The sequence below is a fragment of the Athene cunicularia genome, assembly GCF_003259725.1.
Source record: "Athene cunicularia isolate RWA chromosome 5 unlocalized genomic scaffold, athCun1 chr5_part2, whole genome shotgun sequence".
Taxonomy (NCBI): domain Eukaryota; kingdom Metazoa; phylum Chordata; class Aves; order Strigiformes; family Strigidae; genus Athene; species Athene cunicularia.
Genome location: NW_020799102.1, coordinates 3,253,576 through 3,272,767, shown reverse-complemented (window position 1 = coordinate 3,272,767; position 19,192 = coordinate 3,253,576). Strand labels below are relative to the sequence as shown.

Genomic DNA, 19,192 nt, shown 5'->3' with positions numbered 1-19,192 from the left:
GGCTTCCAGTCAAACCAGCTCAGTTTGTTTCCATGTATGGTTACAGTCCTCAAACAGGCTCTTTCAGTAAAGCTTCTTGCAGCATCACTCAGGAGTATATCGCTTGCTCATTAGTAATTCTCCCTCTATTTTAAATATGATTTACTCACTGCTTGTGTATCTTTCTTTGTTGTGTAGGTGACAACAGGCACATCAGTCACCTGCGACGCAAAGCAATGCCTTGGGAGGTAGTTGGCTGTAACTTCAGGCTCCTCTTCCACCTCAGCTACTTGTTTTCTCTGTGCTCCTGCTTTCTGTCCCATGATCAAATCACCTCTACTAGTTGCTTTTTATTTGAAAAAATGATCACCTCCCCAGATGACCCACCTCTGTGCTATGAATGCACACCCATACCCATCGAAGAGAAACTCAAAGTCTGTTATCTCTGTACAAGCAGCAAAACTAGCAAAGGTTGTTTTCCTATAGATTTCCATGCTGTTTATTATACTTCCTAATCTTAGTTCCTTACCGTGTCCCATATTACAGCCATTCTAGCTCCCCTGCTTCATTCTGACAGGCCCCTCAAATTCATCTCTAGATGACAGTGACTGGCAGTTTCTGTAAGAGAGCAACTAATTCCTCACCTTTCCCTTAGTAGGAAACCACCTGAATCCTGATTTTAATAAAGCTTCTATGAACTTAGTATCTGTGAGATGTGGGGATTTTACAGACTTTCCTGGTTTCCTGGACATAGCTGTCAGAGGTGTCCTACTCCTGCCTGTGAAGTGAGGATGCTGAGTATGACTGACGAAAATTCACACTGCATTCTGGAAAGCAGAGCTCTGAATGTTGTGGCATAACACAGTACAGCTGGTTGAAACCTCTTATGGGCTTACTATTGTGCTACATATTACTCATGTAAAAAACATGCCGTTGTTAAATAAACTATGTATCAGGACCAAAAATCCCTGGGAAACAAACTGGAAGAAATCCCTTACGAAGTAAACATTTCTGGTCTTCATCAAGAGAAGACATAAAACCAAGGGCCTACTGGAAATAAGGAAAAAACGGTGGGCACAGCTGGTATTAGAGATATTTTCATGGAAAGTCTGGCCAAATGACTGGTTCACGTTGCACCTGAACATGCCATAATCCCCTTGTCCTTGTCCTGCCTGCAAGCATGAGCGTTGTTCTGGTGGTCAGTACTTTTTTTAATGTAAAGTTGCCAAACATAAATCAGCCCATAATAGGAACAATTAGAACAAGTTAGAAGAATAAAAGCATGGGAACAAACTGAAATATACAACAACTTTTCTATAGCTGTGGTTTTCTGGGGGGGAGGCAGGGGATTCTTGTTCTCACTCTCCATCGGAGCATTTTCTAGTAAAGGGCCAGCATTGTCACTGGCTCTCAGACCCAGATTTGTTCATGCCTTTTTTGTGACTGCGATGATGCCTCAAAGCCTTTTCTATTAGCCTTTCCCATTATAAAGCTTCTTTAGCTCATAACAGTTCAGATGCTTTCTGCTGTAAGGATAAAGGAGCTCTTCACTCCTCACACACTGCAGCGATTCTGATTACTGGGAGGATATTTGAAATGTAATATTGTGAGGAGAGGTGTAATTATGTCTGTATTTGAATGGAACTATTCTAAGAGGCTTTGCAAAGGCAGACTTTCATGGCTGCTATAGGGCCTCGGGGTCAAGCAGTTCATTAGGAAATAATCAGGACCTGAAAATGGTCTGGCTGTTTTTTGGACGCTTGGCAAATTCCACCACCTTCTCAGGAATCTGGCATTAATTGTTCTCATTGTAAGCGCTCAGACTGGACAGTGTGCACTGGCATGGATACTGGGGTATTAGGAGAGCTCCTTATGGTACCACCAACTTGTTGGGTTTTTTTCCTGGCTACCAGATGTGGTTGCATCCTGCGACTGCATTCACACAACAAAAACTGTCCTTTCTGCTGAGCCTGAATTTCCTTTTTCCTCTTTCTCGTTTCATCCAATGCAAATTAAATGGCATCCCAAACTCTGTTCAAATTAGCACACATTTCTTGCTCTGTACAGCTTATAGTCAGAACCGGCCTCTCAAAAACTTGGAAGGGGGAAGAAGCAGAATAATATTCCCTCTTTGAATTTATGGTTTGGATTTCAGCCCTTTCCAGTTTACCTCTTCCTATTTTACTTTTTATATATTCTCACTCACATGCAGTCTCAACCCCTGCTTAGCCTTGCTCTGTCTTGCCCCCACAGTAATGGGACTCTTGGCAGTGCCTACACTAAGGCACACACCGAAATCCTTGCACGATTGCCTATTCAGTTTGCTCTTAATTTTCTGAAAAGAAAACAGGAGCCTCTTTTCTCCTTTTCTTCCTTCTTCATGTATTTATTCCAGCAACCTAATAATGTAAAACATATTGTACAAGCAATGGAGAAGCCATTGCTGTTAGAGGAAACCCAGATTTTCACTTCTCAGCCAGCATGACCTACTCCAGCAGCTCTGAGGAGAAGGCCAGGTTTCTGCATGTTCTTCCCACTGGTACAAGTACTGCAGCCCAAAACAAGGAGTTTAACAAGTGTTTTGCCAAGATAGCCCAAATCAGCTTTTCTGAAAAATCTTCCCATTTTGTCTTGTTTATGGCTGCAGCACTCAACCTGGCTCCCTCATCCCAGTGAGACCTGCTGGGTGCAGACCTTGTTTGGAAATCTGGCCTGAGAACTGATCAACCAGTTTTTAACTTCATCTTTTTTGGAAATAATACTGGTCAGACTTAAGCAGAGATAACCCCCTCAAGGTATGTCTCAAGGGAAGAACAGAGTCAAATTTTGGCTTAAAACATCAAGGCCCCTTGGGAGCACAGGCTGCAGGCAGCATCAGTCAAGCACAGGCTGAGAGATGTGCCAGAAATCTCAAGGGCCACACGGGTGAGACTTCCATGAGCTTGAGTTACAGTCTCTCAGGAACACAGAACAGTGCACCCAAAGCAGCCTGGAGAAATGATACATAAGCTCTACCAAGGTCAGTTTAAACACAGAAGTTGAACATTGCGGCTCTCAGTAACCACAACCAATCATACAAGAATGCCAGAGCCACTGGAGTCCTTCCACAAAAAACGGTAGTCTCCACATTCAAATGTCCTCCATCACAAGACAAAATTAAGGCCTTGCCATCCAAAAAAAATAAGCTGAATGGCTGGGTGGCTCATGTGTGGAAACATCTGGACTGGATAGGGAATAACACACAGAAAACAGTCTGCGAGAGTCAAAAGTTCAGAGAAGCAGTAACTAAACATCATCTTATTTCAGCCCTACAGACAAAGATATCACAAAAAAATCAAGTCAAAAATCACAAGCCTGTTGTGCAGGAGAAGTCATGAGTACATAACTTTTTAGAATAAATGGTTTCCCAGTGAAGCTGTCTATAAATTTTGATCTTTTGGAAGTCAACCTTAGAGAATAAAGTACCAAACCCCAGTACTGTAGGTAGCTCCAGTCATCAGGCAGGAAGGAAGAGGCTTGTGACACTAGCAAGAAATAAATACGTATAATTTTAAGGAAACAACACTAGAACTTTTCCATAACTGTCTAGCACCAAGCAGAGCTAGCAATGGTGGCATGCACATCTGCTACAGAAAATGCAAAGACAGAAGTCTTCTACTACGTGAAGTTAATAATATTGTATTAAATAAAACCCTGAATTTTTAGGACTAATCATGTATCAGTCTTCTGCAAATGCCTATCAGGAAGATAAATGCCTTTAACCAAAGAGTGACATGCTCCGATAGCCATATGCTTAGATATCCAGTAGCAAAGCAAATAATCCTTTGGCTTCTTGTGAAAAAGTATCAGATTATTTTGCTAAATTTTACTCTAGGGTTAAAAGGCATCCTAATAAATTTTACTTTCCCATTAATGAACAGGAAAAACACTGTAATAAATAGCAAATGATATTTGTTAAAAAGACTGGAGGATTAAAAAAAATCAAATATTCTGTGACATTGGATGATGAAGCAACATCCGTACCTTGTTCTTGGGGAATTTCAAGTAGTACGACAGCTCTTAGCAGTAACCACCATCAGAAGAAAGCCAGACATCTAAAATGGGATATCAGCTGAGTTAAATTAATCTACATATTACTATATACTTGGATTTTATAATAATACAGTATTAAAAGATATTATTTAAGATACAAAGTCACGTGTGGGGAAGCTTGAGTACTCCAGATTTTTCTTGCCTCATTATTGCACAACTCAGAATGCTGCCCTGACTTACCTCTGCCTGCTGGGTTCCGCCTCACTGAGTACACAGGACAGATGGCACTTGATGAACGCTGTTTTATAATTTCTCAGCCCTCACAGCACTGCATGTTTCTCAAACCCTGTGCGATCACGCACTATTTTGCTCTCGGATTTTCTTGTAACACTCATCACTACCACATTCAAGCCCAGCACAAATCCGAAATGACAGCATGATTCTCCCTGCCAGCGCTTCTCTGCCATGTGTGGATACCAGCAATCAGACCATTAGGCAGTAATTTCGAATGTTTTATTGCTTCCACCAAAGTTTGAAATGGGGTTTCAAATAAGAAACTTTCTTACAGGAACATAGGAGAGTTTGATTTCAAATTAATCCTATAGAGGGGTTTCTTTCCCCCTGCCCCAAACATAATATTTCCTCCAGGGCTGTAGATTAAAACACCACCACTACCAGTAGGCTTCAGCAGAAACTCCCGCCCAGCACCATCCACAAATAAATCTCCAAATATTTTTTATTTGAAAGGCAAGTTCAGATTTATAGACACAGTTGTCCTGATGATTATAACTTTCTGCACTCCAGCTTCTCCGCCTGTGCTGGACACCCTCTTTTAACTCCCCCACTCAGTCCATTAACACATCACTGATCATTATTAAACCGTGACAGCAGTAGGAGTACCGTACCTCAAGATACCTACCTTTATGATGAGGCTGTACTGCTCCTCAGCTTCCAAAGGCCAGCTGGGAAAATGCTTCATGGGCTAAAATTACATTATTGGTACACACCGGCTTTTGGATCCAGACCTTTGATGATGTATTCTGTGTTCCTGCATTTATCTGTCACATTTATTAGGAGGCATCATCAGATATGAGCCAACAAGCCTGAAGATGTGATTCTCTTTAAAGATGTGCAGAAGTCCATTACTTTTCAGCAAAGCACTTGAACATGCTTTTAATTTTATGTCCATGGCACCGGAGCATGCACTTAACTGTTTTTTTGGAATTAGATTGACTATTTCTAGATGAGTAATGGGCAGCTACCAAACACAGTCGTTCCAGTTCATATATATGAGGTATTCATTTTTGCAGATGTCTACCTGGGAAAAAAAGGTCAGGTGTACCACACAGGCAGGGCTGTGCCATGCACTGCTCTTGTCTTCAGGGGTGTTCACTATAGTAACTCTCTCTGCATCATTCAGGACCCAATAAATAATTCAGTGGAGTTTCATTACTCCACCAGTCCTGTTTTGTTTACTGGAATATCATCCCATGTATGGTTCAGGTATAAAACCTGTGGCAAATGTAGCAGTTCACAAAGGCTGGAGGAAATCTTTTCTTTGATGCTGAGTTCTACAAACTCACGGTACCTTTGATTTTCTGTTTGAGAGAGAAAGTCAACTGGCCTGAGAAACTCAGCATAAATGAATCAATACATACATCTTGTTTCCTTTACAGACTGTGGCAAAGTTCAGTTCTCTCATCAGATTTCTTTGAATTGAAAACAAAACAGAGTGGAATTTGCAGAGGTCTTCCAAAGAGCAGCTCAGGATGCTCTGTTCCTCTTACACATTTAGGGTAAGCCCTGTGAACTTTATTCTCAAAATCCAAACAAAACAAGGCTTGGTCTATACTGCAAAGAGTCTGCCAGTATCCCTCTCATGCAGGTATTATAATAGTATACACATGGGCTGTAACATAAAACACAGCAGCATTTTGCTGTCACAGAAATTCTGTGGAGAGGCAGAGAAGAGCTACAAAATATTTTGACCAGACCAGCTAGACAAGTGAAACTCTGAAGTCTATGGTTAACCCACTTGACAGCAATGCTCTTATGCCCAAAAACTTATCTTTCACTTTTTCCATTAAAAGAATTATTAGTAGTTCGCTGTTTTAATGGTTATTAATAGGAGCTCCTGCAGAACATAAACTTAATACGAAACTATTCTGGATTGAAAATGGGAAGCATATCTTAACACCTTCATTTAGATCAACAGTTCTACAAATAACTGATTTTCCTTTAGACTATGTGCAGAACTGATAAAAATGCCAAAAAAATGTTTCTGCTTTTCTGACACTTCTCTCGAGAAAGAGAACAAATTTAGTTCGAACTTGAGTAGCAAGTGTCATTTTATGCAAAAGCAACAGAAAGTTACTCTGAAGGACTCACTCACACCTCTTGATAACCGAGTTATACCGGAGACTTTCTGTGTCTCCTATGCCCTCTAGCTTCTAGAAGATGTATTTACCAACCACTCTCAAACAGCACATTGATCTAGTTTTAATTTCTATGCAGTCACTAAAAACTTACTAAAAGAGCAGGCGAAATGCCTTCCTCTCTCTTCTTCACAGGTATAATTTTTACCTGAGACTGAAATGAAGACATGAAAATGTTAGTCTAGATTTTCACGTACATTAAAGGCACTTCATATTGTGTGGCAATATAAATGAGCCTTACAGGTACACATCATATTTATATCAATTTAGGGTTCTCCATGAGGGCTGTAAAGGAACTTCAGCTCACCTGAGAAGTACCACCTGCATTCCAAGAATTGGATATACCAATCCCAAGAAAAAAATGAGTTGCAAGACATAAGGAATATTACTAGTTAGTCTGACTTAATTACAAAGTTAAATAAGGTTATTAAATGGTCTACAGCAAAAAGCACCTGATGTACAAATTGCAATATTTTCTAACCAGTACACTGGAAGCTGAACTTTGTGAAGCTTTCTGATTAGAGGCTAAAACCTGAGGGGAAAAAATTATGCCCATAAAAAAATAAAGTAAGCCTGGTGTCCATAGCTAGAGATCCCACAGCCTGCAGGAGAAAGGAGATTTCCTACACAGTATAGGAGGGCTGATGGGGCATGACAGCTGTGACACACAACTCAGGTTAACTTTTATCTTGATATATCATCGAGGTCCTGAACTAGAAGTGGTTTTTACCTTCCAAAATACAAACATTTGTAAGAGTAGGAGCTTTACCTCAAATCCCACCTGCCATATCACTCGAGTGGCACCAGTGGCAGCCTATAAAGCACAGCATCTGCACATGTTGCAAGGAATACTCAAATAAGCAACAAAACTTCTGGTGAGGGGAAATACAGGTGATGACAGTGGTAGAAATGTCTCAGGCACCCTGTGACTGGGACACTGGCAACCTGTGCTACCAAGAGACAGGACACAGTGCTTTCGGTTACCAGTGCCGCGGCTGTGGACACTATTGTTGAGAGGTGGTTTTCCATCATCATTCCAAGAGTCATTGGAATAACTGAATAGGGACACTAATCCTATCAAGAACTTCAGTCACAAAGATGGTTCAGTTAGTTAAGTACTAAATGCACGTGGGTTTAAAATACACAATTATAAAACCAGTGCTTCGACACCCAAGGACGAAGATAACACGTAACTCTGCCATTGTCTAGTGGAAAAAAGGTACGATACAGACATCTTGTCTCTTCTGAGAATCATAGTTAGGAAAGAGAAGCAGAAGGCAGCTTCACATAAAGCAGAAAAACCTTTTACACATTGAAGTGTGCAACTTACCAGGAATACACTTCAACTAGAAATAGCCAATGCATTAAGTTTATGAAAAATTCTTTGACTTCATTGTCAATATACATAGAACATTTCAAATGGCTTGGTTGCTGATCTGCTTATCAGTAAGTCTTTTAAATGAAAACTAAGATAGTTTTTGTTTAAACCCTGCAACTCCAGCATTTGAAGGGCAGATCTATTTCCTTTTTCCATTTAATTATCTGCTTCTATTACATTAAGAACACAAATCAATATTCATTTTCATAACTAATTTAACATTTAGATAGTATCTTTAACTATAGAATGATAAAGAAGGACTTTCTAGCCTAGGAGGAAAGGACTGAGCCACTAGGAGTAAAAATCTTTTCTGGAAAATATACACACACTCAAAAAAGTCACTGGCAGCATTGTCTTCTTAAGCCTCTGTAGGAAGACTGACATGTTAAAAAGCACCTCTAAGCTACAGGGACTCTTCCACAGATAAAATCTGCCCGTCCACATGACAGTCACTACCCTGGTACTGTCCTCCTTCCCCATGATGCACTTAACTTGGGATTCATTTGAGGTAAAGGCCATTCCTACCCACTAGTAATAATAACTATGATGTTCAGTATAAAAACATGGCTACATCATGAGCTAAAAATGGAATTATAAACTACATATGTAACCATTTTAGGAACATATGCTAATTAGAATAATTGGCTCCCTCCACAACAAGAGACAGTGAAGAACTATAACAGCCTTTCAAGCATGTCAGCAGAATAATGGGCAAATTAATGTGGCTGACATAATTGATTTGGACTATCAAAGTGTTTGCAAAGCTACAGAGAAGCTGTAAAGACTCCAAATAGTCACAGGATAAAGTTCTTTCATGGACCAGAAATGGCCTGAGAGGAAGCAAACAGAAAGTACCCAAAATACTAAACAGAAGAAGAGAAGTGTTCCTTATGGCCTGCAGCAGGGCTGTATAGGAAGAGAGCAGATTGTGCAACAAAGACATGTCAGTGGGACCCACCAGGATGGGGACAGTCAGGGTCCACCGCCTGTTCCATCAGCCCTGGGAGAGGAGGAGGAGGAGGAGGAGGTTCATGCCCAGCACCCTAGGCCACAGCTGCTGCGAGGGGACGGGAGCTGGTGGGAGGCAGCGAAGCAGCTCAGAGCTACACCCCTCCTGCTCCGGCAGCGCTGGCACCTCGGGAGAAACGAAGGCTGGGCAGTAGGATGCAGCCTTCATACGCCTCCCTCCCGGGCCACAGGGCAAGGCTGAGGCTCCAGCCTGGAGGAGCAGAAGTTGTCAATCCCCCTTCCTTCACTGTGGAGGGGCTGGGGCACAGCCTCCCTGCATGGCACACGCCAGCCCTAGAGCAACCTTCCCCAAAGCAACCCACCAGCCCCTAGCCCCAGCGACACCCAACCCTTCTGACCCGACTGATGGAGGGGACTCGGAGATCACCAGCAACGCTTGACTAGTGCTGAAGGAGACGAAACACCATGTTAAGAAAAACAAGGTAACGCACTGAAAACACTAATCTGACGTCCTCTCCACCTTCCTGTGCTCTAAAGTGAGCTGTGGCTTCTCAGGGAAATACCTGGGGTGTCTGGCAGGCAGCTCACAAAAAACGCTGCTTGCTGCATCCAGCACTTCAGAATTACACAAACTGTTTAGTGTTTAAAGTCTTCATTGCTTCCTCTCCTTTGCTTCATCCAGAGGCAACTTCCTTTCTATAGCATAGCTGCTGGCATCTCAAGTGCTTATATTCGCTGGCAGTCTTGGGAGCAGTTACTCGAGACAACCTTGGTAGGGGTTACTCAAGACTGCTGTCCCTACGTCTACCATACATGACTGACACATGCAGACAACTGCACTCCTTGACATGTAGTCTCCTCCGAGAAGACTGTCTTGCAAAGAGCAATTGGAAAATCAACCGGATTTCTCACATATATGACAGACATTGTAGCTGACTAGATTAATACAGTGTCAAATTGCCTCATGTGCTAATGTGACAAGATTAGGAAAAGCCATCAAGAAGAAGAAGAAAAGTGACACAACACCAGAAGTAAATAGAAAAGCCAAACCAGCAGAGTGTCATCATCTTTTGTGGACAGCCAATGAGTATAATGAGGTACAAAGTAGAATCTGTGAGTATCTTCTCACACAGTAGAGGCAGGGGAAAGGTCTGCCCAGAGGAACAGATTCAGACTCTTAAAGGCAACATATGCTTTTTGGAGGTGACACTATAAATTAGCTGGGATCATACCTCAGCCCCAGCCAAAAGAGTAATTAGCTCAAACAGAAATTGTGATAAAGTCAAGAATAGAAAGAAAAGAGAAATGTTGCAATAATTCTCATTACTTCAACGATGGATCGGAAATCTCCTAGAAAAAGTATTGCAATGTTTGACATAATTAAGAAATGGGAATTATTTACTTTCTGGGGGAAAAAAAAAAAAAAAAAAAAGAGGGTCATATACTCCTTGAACATTTTCTGCAGAAGAAAACAGCTTTAAAAGGCATAAGGAGCATCCAAAGCAGAGGACAATTCTGTGCAGAACAGGGGAAGTACATGATGACTTTCAGAACAGTAAAGAGGCAACAAATGCATGCACCATGTGGAGCCCTTCCAGCAGCCAGGGCAGGGTTCAGCTGATTGTCAGAAACAGTGAGCACGACCAGCTTGGAAGGAAGTTGCCAGAGCTCAACATGGGTGAAATCAGGCTTGAAATTCCCAGTTCATCTCTAACAGGTATTCTTCTGTTCAGAAATAGCTCATTCTAGAAAAATACACAGACCCAAATTGTCCAGCATGTTTTAAACTCTTCACCCTGTAGAGATGTTCAATCTGCTAATTAGACATGACAATGCTGGATTAGATAACCAATACCAGAATTTACTACTGCCTGCTATAAGTTGCTTTTGGCAGTGTTCAGTGTCAGAAGCAATAGCATTAGCTCTGCGCTTTTCTCACACTGCAGATGATGGAAGCTTTCAGGAAGATGAATTAAATTCCACTAACAGAAGGAGAAAAAAGGGATCTAAATATCTGGACAGAGCCACAGTAGAAGTCCACTTGAGTTATTTCAAAATGATGCTCTACCAATGCATGCAGCGATGTTCTGGTGCATGATCCTGAACCAAAACCTCAGTCAGATCTAGGAGCAGACCATCTGCCCTTTGGCAAAAAGCGCACAGCTGAACCGCTGGCACGTCTCTGTTTTGGCAGCTGTAAAGGTCCATTGGGTTGTTGGTACTAGCTCCTCTGCTACTCATCACCTGGATCGCACAGCAGCTGGTTCACACCTGCCCGATACCCTGTGGGGTACCGCAACCCTGCACAGTGGCCCTGGGGGCCAGTTGCAGCCTGAGGAGCCCACATCTCCCTCCTGCATGTCTCCATCCCCACAGCTCACTCCCGGAGGCGAGCAGGGGAGTTTGCCTCCTGACACCAACCTGGGTGAGCTTCCCTGCTCACTCGCCCCATGTCCAGCTGGGACCTGCACCCACCAGCAAGACAGAAGCAAGAGCAGGGGGGTGAATACCTCATCTGAGAGGGCTCCCCATGTGCCCTCACTGTGCTTGTTCACTGGCCACAAGATGGTGCTTTTTTACTTCCCATCAGCTCAGAGCAGAGGACTGGGCAAAATTCATAACCTTTCCTGGGCCCACATGGTACTTGTGTCCATATGAGTACTGGAAAACCAAACCACTAGAAAATAATCTGAAAAATTAAAACCCAAAACTCTATAATGACGTGAACACGGTCATAAATTATCCTCAGATATTTCTTTCTCAGAAATTCCTTCCCCCTTTGCCTTTACTTGCAAAGTACACTCCCAAAGCCTTCGTTTGCACACAGCTTAAAAAACCAACCTATTTGTTAAAGAAAACACACACTGACAAGCATCTGAAAACATCAGAACCAGACTATAAGCATCATGATACTGCCTCATAAACAGGAATACAAACACTTGCGCATGACTGATCTATACTGTCTTGGCTGACTGAATACTAAGTAACTTCAGTGTGATGCCACTCACACATACTGCACCAACATTCTCTTTTCTGCCAGCTTTCAGCACGCTTAGAATGGCAATGTAATTAAAATGGAAAGGTAAGTACATTAGAAACTATACTTTCCCTTATTAAATGCTAATTCCAAAATAGATTTCCTCCTGGGGTAGAAGTTTGGGGTTTATTTAAGTGCCGACAAGTTCAGTTAATACTATCAAGAACAGCACTTTTAAAAAATAGAAGCAAATTCTTCCACTTGTTCACAAAGTCAGTCAAAGCAATTGACAAACTTCTAGTTGCTCTGCAATTCCTTCTACCACGTTCACTGCCTTAAAATTAAAAAAAAAAAAAATATAAAATATTGGTGTTTGGAACCCTGTTTTTGTCTTGTTTTAATAATAATCTGCTTCTCCTAAAGCTCTGAGCAACTGAGTTTTGTGGTGAAGGGCTTCTATCTCTCCACATCACAGAAAAGGATGTAAGGGTTAACCCTCACATGTAATCTTTTTTCCTATTCACCCTTGCTTTCATAGTGCTATGGTCCTCTGTCCTTTACAGGCATATTTATCTGGTGAGTGTATTGCACTGCTGTACAGATAGAGATCTTAATGAGAAAAAAGACAGAAGATACAACAGGAATAGATCTTGAGATATGAAGGTAATTATTTCTTCCTAAGGAAAAAAACAAACAAAAAAAGCGTATCAAAAGTTTAACCCAACCTTCCTCCAAGCACGACAATGTAAAAACCAGCACCAAGATTACTAGAATCTGTTTTGCGTTTGGTTTGTGATTTAGTGTAGAACGTTAGTCTGAGGAAATCCCTTTGACTGACAGAAAAAATACATAACTTTGTTAAACTGAGAAGGACTAACAGTCTTCAGAAGAGATGGACACTATGGCTCTTATACAATTACATGAAGCAGCCTCAAGTATCTCTCAACAGAAAATGGCTGTAAATGGAAAAAATAAACGGCCTGAGCATTTAGACTTTAAAGCCAGAAGGAGTCCAAGAACATTGCCTGGATTCTTATTGAATATGAATCATTAAATTACAGGAATTCCTCCCAGTAACTGTGCTTAGGCATTTTATCCTGGAGACAAGCTACTGGGTGCTGTAGCAGGGAACAAGAGACTACCTGTCACCTGTGCCCAGAGGCTCTGCAGTGGCAGGGAGAAGTGTCACTGAGGTAGCCAGGTGATCTCAGCATATAACCCCCACTCTGTGCAAAGCAAAATGGGGAAAAATACCTGAAACCTGGAAAAGACTGCTTCCAGGCTCCAAAACTGGCAGTTGGGTCTAACCTAGATCCTCGTCGGACCAGAGGGCAGTGGCTCACCACGCCGGTATCGCACACCCAGCTGTGGCCAATCTCAGACACTTCAGAGGGAAATGGAAAAAAACACCAGACTATCTCTGGGCAACAGATTTGCGAGCCAGGTCTGAACATCCCTCCTTTGACTGTTTAGGCACTGAAACCTTTCCCTCTAAACGGGTTTATATCTTCTAAAAGGTCTGCTTTGTATACTGACTTACCAAGGCTGAAAAGTTCCCCAAGGAGTAAAACCATAGCCACGAATGAGCATGGTACAGAAGCGTCTTCACTGGGCGGCCTTACTGGCTATGTCTACATCTGGTTGACCAAGCTTCTCTTTCTGCTATTACACCTGCAGCAGAGACAGACAGAGATAGCATCAGTGCCTTAACCTCTACTATGCACGATGAGGTGATCTTCATCTGAACCCTGAAGCAGATTTTAGGAGTCCAGCTGTGGAGCACAAAGCAAATCTAAACAAGTATCTGACTCAGCTATTAAACTGAAACAGCAGCAGCTCTGAGGAGGAAGTTGGCAGCACCACTTAGAAGTCCATGGATTGCTTCCAGCTACCCTCTTCTCCACTCACGCTAATTATTTATCCCTGATCCCTAAATAGACTGCTTCAGGGCTGCTTAAAAGAAATGAGATTTCCAAGCTCCTCTTTCTCTCCCTAATTCACTTTTTCAACATTATACAAAAAAATTCTACAAAGCATGTTAGGCCATTTCATCTGAACTACATCCCCTATAAAAACATTTAGTCTTAACCCACACATGAAGTTGGTCTCTGTGGTTTTATTAAATGTAAGCACGGCTTCTTATCTTTCTAGAAGAGGCCTCACAAAGTAGCATCTTTTCAAGCTACTGCTTTATGAATATATACAAATGGCAGCTATTCTTTCTGTTCTGAACTCTTAACTCAAATCCTAGCATTTATAGTTAATAAGGCTATAGCAGATCAATGGGCTGAGGTGTAGTGATGTTGCATTAGTGCCAAATGTGTTCAAATGAAGAATCAGTTTCTCAATCCAAGTGTATCTAAAATACTTTTTTTAATTTTGCGTAAATTCACAAGTCATACAATACTGAAGTGGTTTTTGGTTTTGGTTCTTTTTTTTTTTTTTTTTTAAACATACTGTACAATCATGTTAGTTAAGTGTTTTACATCAAGGCACAGCACACCCTATAATACACATATGCCTTGCCAGGCAGCAGTTTAGTATAATCCCCGAGTTTTGGCAGTAGTGCCAGAATAAGTAGCATGGATCACATATAAGCTGGAAGATAAATAAATAATAGATGCTGTCACATTTTATTTGAAATAGAGTTGCATATAAAAAGAATATACAATAATTTAATAACTAGATTCTCTCATACTATACATAACACAAATGTTTTCATTTGTATTAAAACATTTTCAATATTAGGATGCAAAATTAATCTTCTTTTTGGCTGTCTTGATTTATGGAGAAGAGTTGCTTTTGTTAGAAATTAGAGTTGAACTTTCAATTTCATGGCAATCTGAAAGAAACAAATCCAGAGTTACTGATATGTCGATAATGAAATGTTACTGGTAAAATAAGCAAATAATCCCAAGCAAACTGTTGCGTTTAGTTAATGCACTGTGAAGCTAGTTACCTAAGCAGAACATCTACAAAAGCTCTTCTTCACAGTATAAACATGCTACCCTTAATACACTTTTTTATACTGTTACTTGCTCTGCTTTCTCACAGATTATCACTGTAGGTCTATTACTTACAGAGCAAAACTAAAATTCTGATAATGCCACAGATCACCTGCATTGCAGATCTGGTTTATTGCAACGTATTTACCATATTCACATTATCATTCAGCTTTTTACATTTGGACACTTCTTCTTCGCCTGCCAAAGGCTTTGGATCCCACGTTGGTTGGTACAAAGTTGTTCTTGCCCACTCCTCCCGACCTGCTGAGGAAGTCTGCCAGACGATGGGTCACGCAGGTTGCTGTGTTGCACGCCCTCTTCTGTGCTGTTACACTGCTTTTCAAAAGGAAAATAAAGAGTTAGTTTCCAAAGTCTCTACCTTGCATGCAGTGAAGTGTCAGCAAGGGATGCTATGCCTAGGAAAGATTTTTCTATAGAAGAAAAGTTGGCTTGCAGCACAGCAAGCATTTGTAACTTGTGTGCACAGCTTACAAGCTCTGGAAGGAGTCTCTGCATTTTTGTAAGCATCAGTCTCAGTTTACAAGAGGTGGCCGAGCCCTTCCTTTCTTGGGTGACTGGACTGAAGACTAAGCCAAGACAGATTTTCAGCAACACCTGAGCCATTTGCCTGCCTCCAGCAAGCCATGACCAACAGAGAGGTGCTGAGGAGGAACAGGTCTGGAGCCTTTAGCCAGTCCCTGCTTCCTCCAAGAGCTTAGATCTGCGTTTTGTTTGTCGTGCTGCTGAAGGCCAGCAGCAGACACTGACCTTTAAACTTCCCACTTCATCAGGTCCATAATGCTCCATAATGCCCCGAGAACACATGAAATCCCAGCATCACCAACAACAGGAGTTTTGTCAGCAGCTCTGGTAGGGCTGTACCTGACCAGCTGCTGTCAGCACTGAACCACACAAACATACTGCGTCCGTGTATTTAATGGGAATGTGGGAACCCCTCTCTCCTGGAGGTAGACCTCTGTCTACTGCAGAACTTCACACACTTCAACAGGATTAGTTCTGGACTCAGAGTTCAGACTACAGCTAGTAATTTTTGCTAGATGGGGACTTCAAGGCATGAGCATTGACACAGTCCTCACTTCAAAAGTTTTCTACAAAAGCAACGACTTCCTTGCAGTAGGAGGGATTTTGCTCAGGTAAGCACTACAAAACATTTTATCAATGTTAGCAATGAATACTATTTGTATCATCAATGACGATTTTTTTGGAACAGGCCTCACTACAAGATAAATGCAGTGCTGCAACAGAAGAACTGTAAAGAAATCTGTCTTTATTAATTTACAATTCACCTATGTTGTCTTGAATTAATATAAATATTTTTTTTAATACCCAAGTTTCATATATACTAGTGTAAAGACCTATTGTAAATTAAGAAGAAAAAAAAGGAAAAAACCACAAAATTCTTACCTGGAAGTGTTCAGTACAGAGTTTTAAACAGGATTACATTTCTAGTTTGTTTGCACAAATATGTATGAGGCTTTCCCGACTCCTTTGCTTCTCAGGATCCTCACTAACAGGATTGCATGCATGCCTGATTACATCAGTAGATATAAATGTATGTGTATCGTTTCAATTTCTAAGTTCTTTTTCAACTTTTCTAGAATTACTGGCATTGCCTCTCTACCATTAAGACAACTTGTAAAGTTTTTCTAGCCTTATCTAGAAATCTCACATCCTAAAACAAGTTATTAGACCAAGCAGATCTAATCCTTATAGAAAAATAGGTTTATTGAATAAGTGCATGGGCAAACACAAAAGAGCCTACTTGTACATTTAGCAGCCAGAAATGAAGAGCCTGATTGAGAATTTTTTTTAAAATCAGGGTCTACGAAAATCATCTGAAATATCAAGGCAATGCTGTTCATTTTTATTTATTTTTTTCCCCCTAGCTTGATATGTTCTCTGTCCTCCTAACACTAGGTCCATCTCAAACATTCTCTGTCAAAAACAGAATCAAAAGAACATAGCAAAATTAGCAATCAAAGTTAGATCCACATGCATCAGGTTAAAAAAAGGGAGAAGGGGGGAAATAAGCATGTCTAGTTGTTTCCTAGGGGTTCCCCATAGTTTGCATAGCGTTCATGTTCCAGGTCACTCAGCACATTTCGTTTCTTGCCAGGAGTTCCAGCCCCGACGTCAGTACGAGGGTAAGTTTGCAATTTGTGCAATTCTTGAGACAGTTTGCCCAGCACACAAGTACTCAGACTGGCACAGCGTTTGGAAATAGGTCTATCCAGGCTGCAGGGGGAAAAAACAAAACACACATGCCCAAAGGAAGAGTAATCTCAAACATGCATGTTCATGCATTTCTTCCCTAGATAAATATCTACAGTTAGGAAACTTAAAAAAAATAATAATAATAATTTCATGCAAGGAAAGTTCATACAAATGCAGTCAGAAGGAAAACATTATTTTTCAATTAATTCAACTTAGTCAAAAAGCAAGTTTATTAGCCTTTTGGATGCTCATAGTCAAGGGTCAGGAAGTTTTATTTCCCATGTATTCAGCATGCTGTTCAGTCTCTCATACATCACCACCATGCTTTGCAATACAAGTCCTGTTAGGGGAATGCAAACGCTCTTGCATGCCTTTGGTCTACAGGGGAGAGCGGCGCTGCGTGCATTAGGAGGAACTTGTCCCCTCTGCCAGGGACTTCCCATGCCTTACAACAGCATGCACTTTCACGACAGAGAATCCAAGAGTGACTGAACGGCCCCTAACACTCCCACTAGGAAGACATACCTTTTGCTGCCATATTTTTAACATAACCCCCTCATTCAAGCTCAAATCGCCCTCCACTCTCAGTTGGAAAAGACAGATAGAAGCAGGTTAACTAGGTGGAAGCCATTCTGCCGATACCAACATAAGGACATCTCTGCAGTATCATCCTTTACCAATTAGGTGACCACAGTTAGCCATAATCCCAAGAAAAAAAAAAATTGACCTGCAAAGGGTCTGCTCAGATGGCTTTTGCTAAGTGGCAGACACTTAACATCCCCCCCTTCTCTTCTCCTGCCCCAATACTGCAGCCCTTACCTGTTCCCCTCAGAGGCTTGCTCCAGCTCTTCTGCTGTCATCTGTATGAACTCTTTCACCAGCGCATTTAATAACCTCCGAGCTTCATAATCACTGAGCATCACTCGATCCGTTATAGACTCCAAGCCAGGTCTAAGCAGAGGTAAGCAAAACAGGATGAATAAAACCCAGACTACTGCAGAGCGCCATGCACAGGAGCAAAGGGTTTGTTGTGCATTACTGCATGTCATTGAGAGCGTCTTTCACTGGCATGAAGCCACCCTCCTCCACAGCATTAGCTGGTGTATATATATATATATATATATATATATATATATATATATATATAAAAAAAAAAATTAAAAAGCCACAGTGTCACAAACAGCACAAAAAGAGGCCAGTTTTCACATTCACTATAGTATATTTTCCTCCTGGACCTCTAAAAATATTAAGTATTTTCATACCGTTCAGATACAGCACTCAGCAAGAGGACCAGCTTCTTACCTGACTGGGGCGGCCTGGAAGCTATCCATCTGGCACACAACCAAGGCATAAACAGCAAGGAAAGATGAAATCTTCAGCAAAACCATGATTTCCTCTCTACAACAAAGAGGCACATCAACCAATGGCTGCTTTCCAACCCTCTCCATCCTCTAAGTTCTGCTAAAGTGGTCGTCCTAGCCACAAGTAGCAGAAATGCTCACAGCTTTTTTTTTTTTTTTATGCAATTCTACCTTTCCATATCTTTTGTTTATTGCTGTTCTGCTTTGGTTTTCTCAGAATTTTAAGAAAATTTAGCACTGTCACAGGGCTTTCAGAACTGCAGCTCTGTACAGCTATCTGCATTCAACTTAATGCAGACTTTCCCTCAAACTAGTGGAAAAGGCGTTCCTCTGACTAACTACTGCATGCAGTGTCAGTGTGGCCAACATGGACAGGCACAGTTATGGGATACGAGTCACAAGAATAAAAATAAAGAGATGTTTAGTGTTTAATCTTTTTAAGAATGAAGCACCAGTGTTAGCACTTTACCTGAAACTGCTTGCTTGTTGGCAGTTAGCACACTAATAGCCCAGTTCAGATTACACTATAAAAATTAAGTAGTTACATTTCAACAAGCATTTCTACTCTGCAACCAGAAAAAGGGTAAGTTGAAGATTAGTCGTAAGAGCAAAATCTGTTAAAAAAAAATAAATCTGTAACTGAAGGGATCTGCTTTGAGATGCCGCTCCTTCTCCTCGGAGCATCAGTATCAGCCTCAAACGAGCCACATCAGGTTCACGCGGCCGCCCCCCACCCGCGGCGTGGCCCCTCCCGACGGACGCCGCGCTCCCCGCGAGTCCCGGGACGTGCCCAGCCCCGGGAGGGCTTCGCAGGGTCGGCC

At 41.6% G+C, this 19,192-nt stretch overlaps 1 protein-coding gene across 3 annotated transcripts; it reads right to left on the bottom strand.

Moving 5' to 3' along the window:
* Positions 1 to 14,124: 14,124 nt before the first annotated feature.
* CALCB (calcitonin related polypeptide beta) lies at positions 14,125 to 18,903 on the bottom strand. Of its 3 annotated transcripts, none has more exons than XM_026850393.1 (5): positions 18,841 to 18,860; positions 18,313 to 18,408; positions 17,830 to 17,961; positions 14,924 to 15,111; positions 14,125 to 14,612 (listed from the first exon to the last, which is right to left on the bottom strand). In XM_026850393.1, exons 2-4 carry the CDS (start codon positions 18,396 to 18,398, stop codon positions 14,949 to 14,951), a joined length of 381 nt encoding a protein of 126 aa, XP_026706194.1. In that variant the 5' UTR covers positions 18,399 to 18,408; positions 18,841 to 18,860; the 3' UTR covers positions 14,125 to 14,612; positions 14,924 to 14,948. The 3 variants fall into 3 exon arrangements, with proteins under 3 accessions (XP_026706194.1, XP_026706195.1, XP_026706193.1); XM_026850394.1 differs by having other exon boundaries at positions 14,924 to 15,108; XM_026850392.1 differs by lacking the exons at positions 14,125 to 14,612; positions 14,924 to 15,111 and adding an exon at positions 16,676 to 17,031 and having other exon boundaries at positions 18,841 to 18,903.
* Between the last annotated feature and the right edge of the window lie 289 nt (positions 18,904 to 19,192).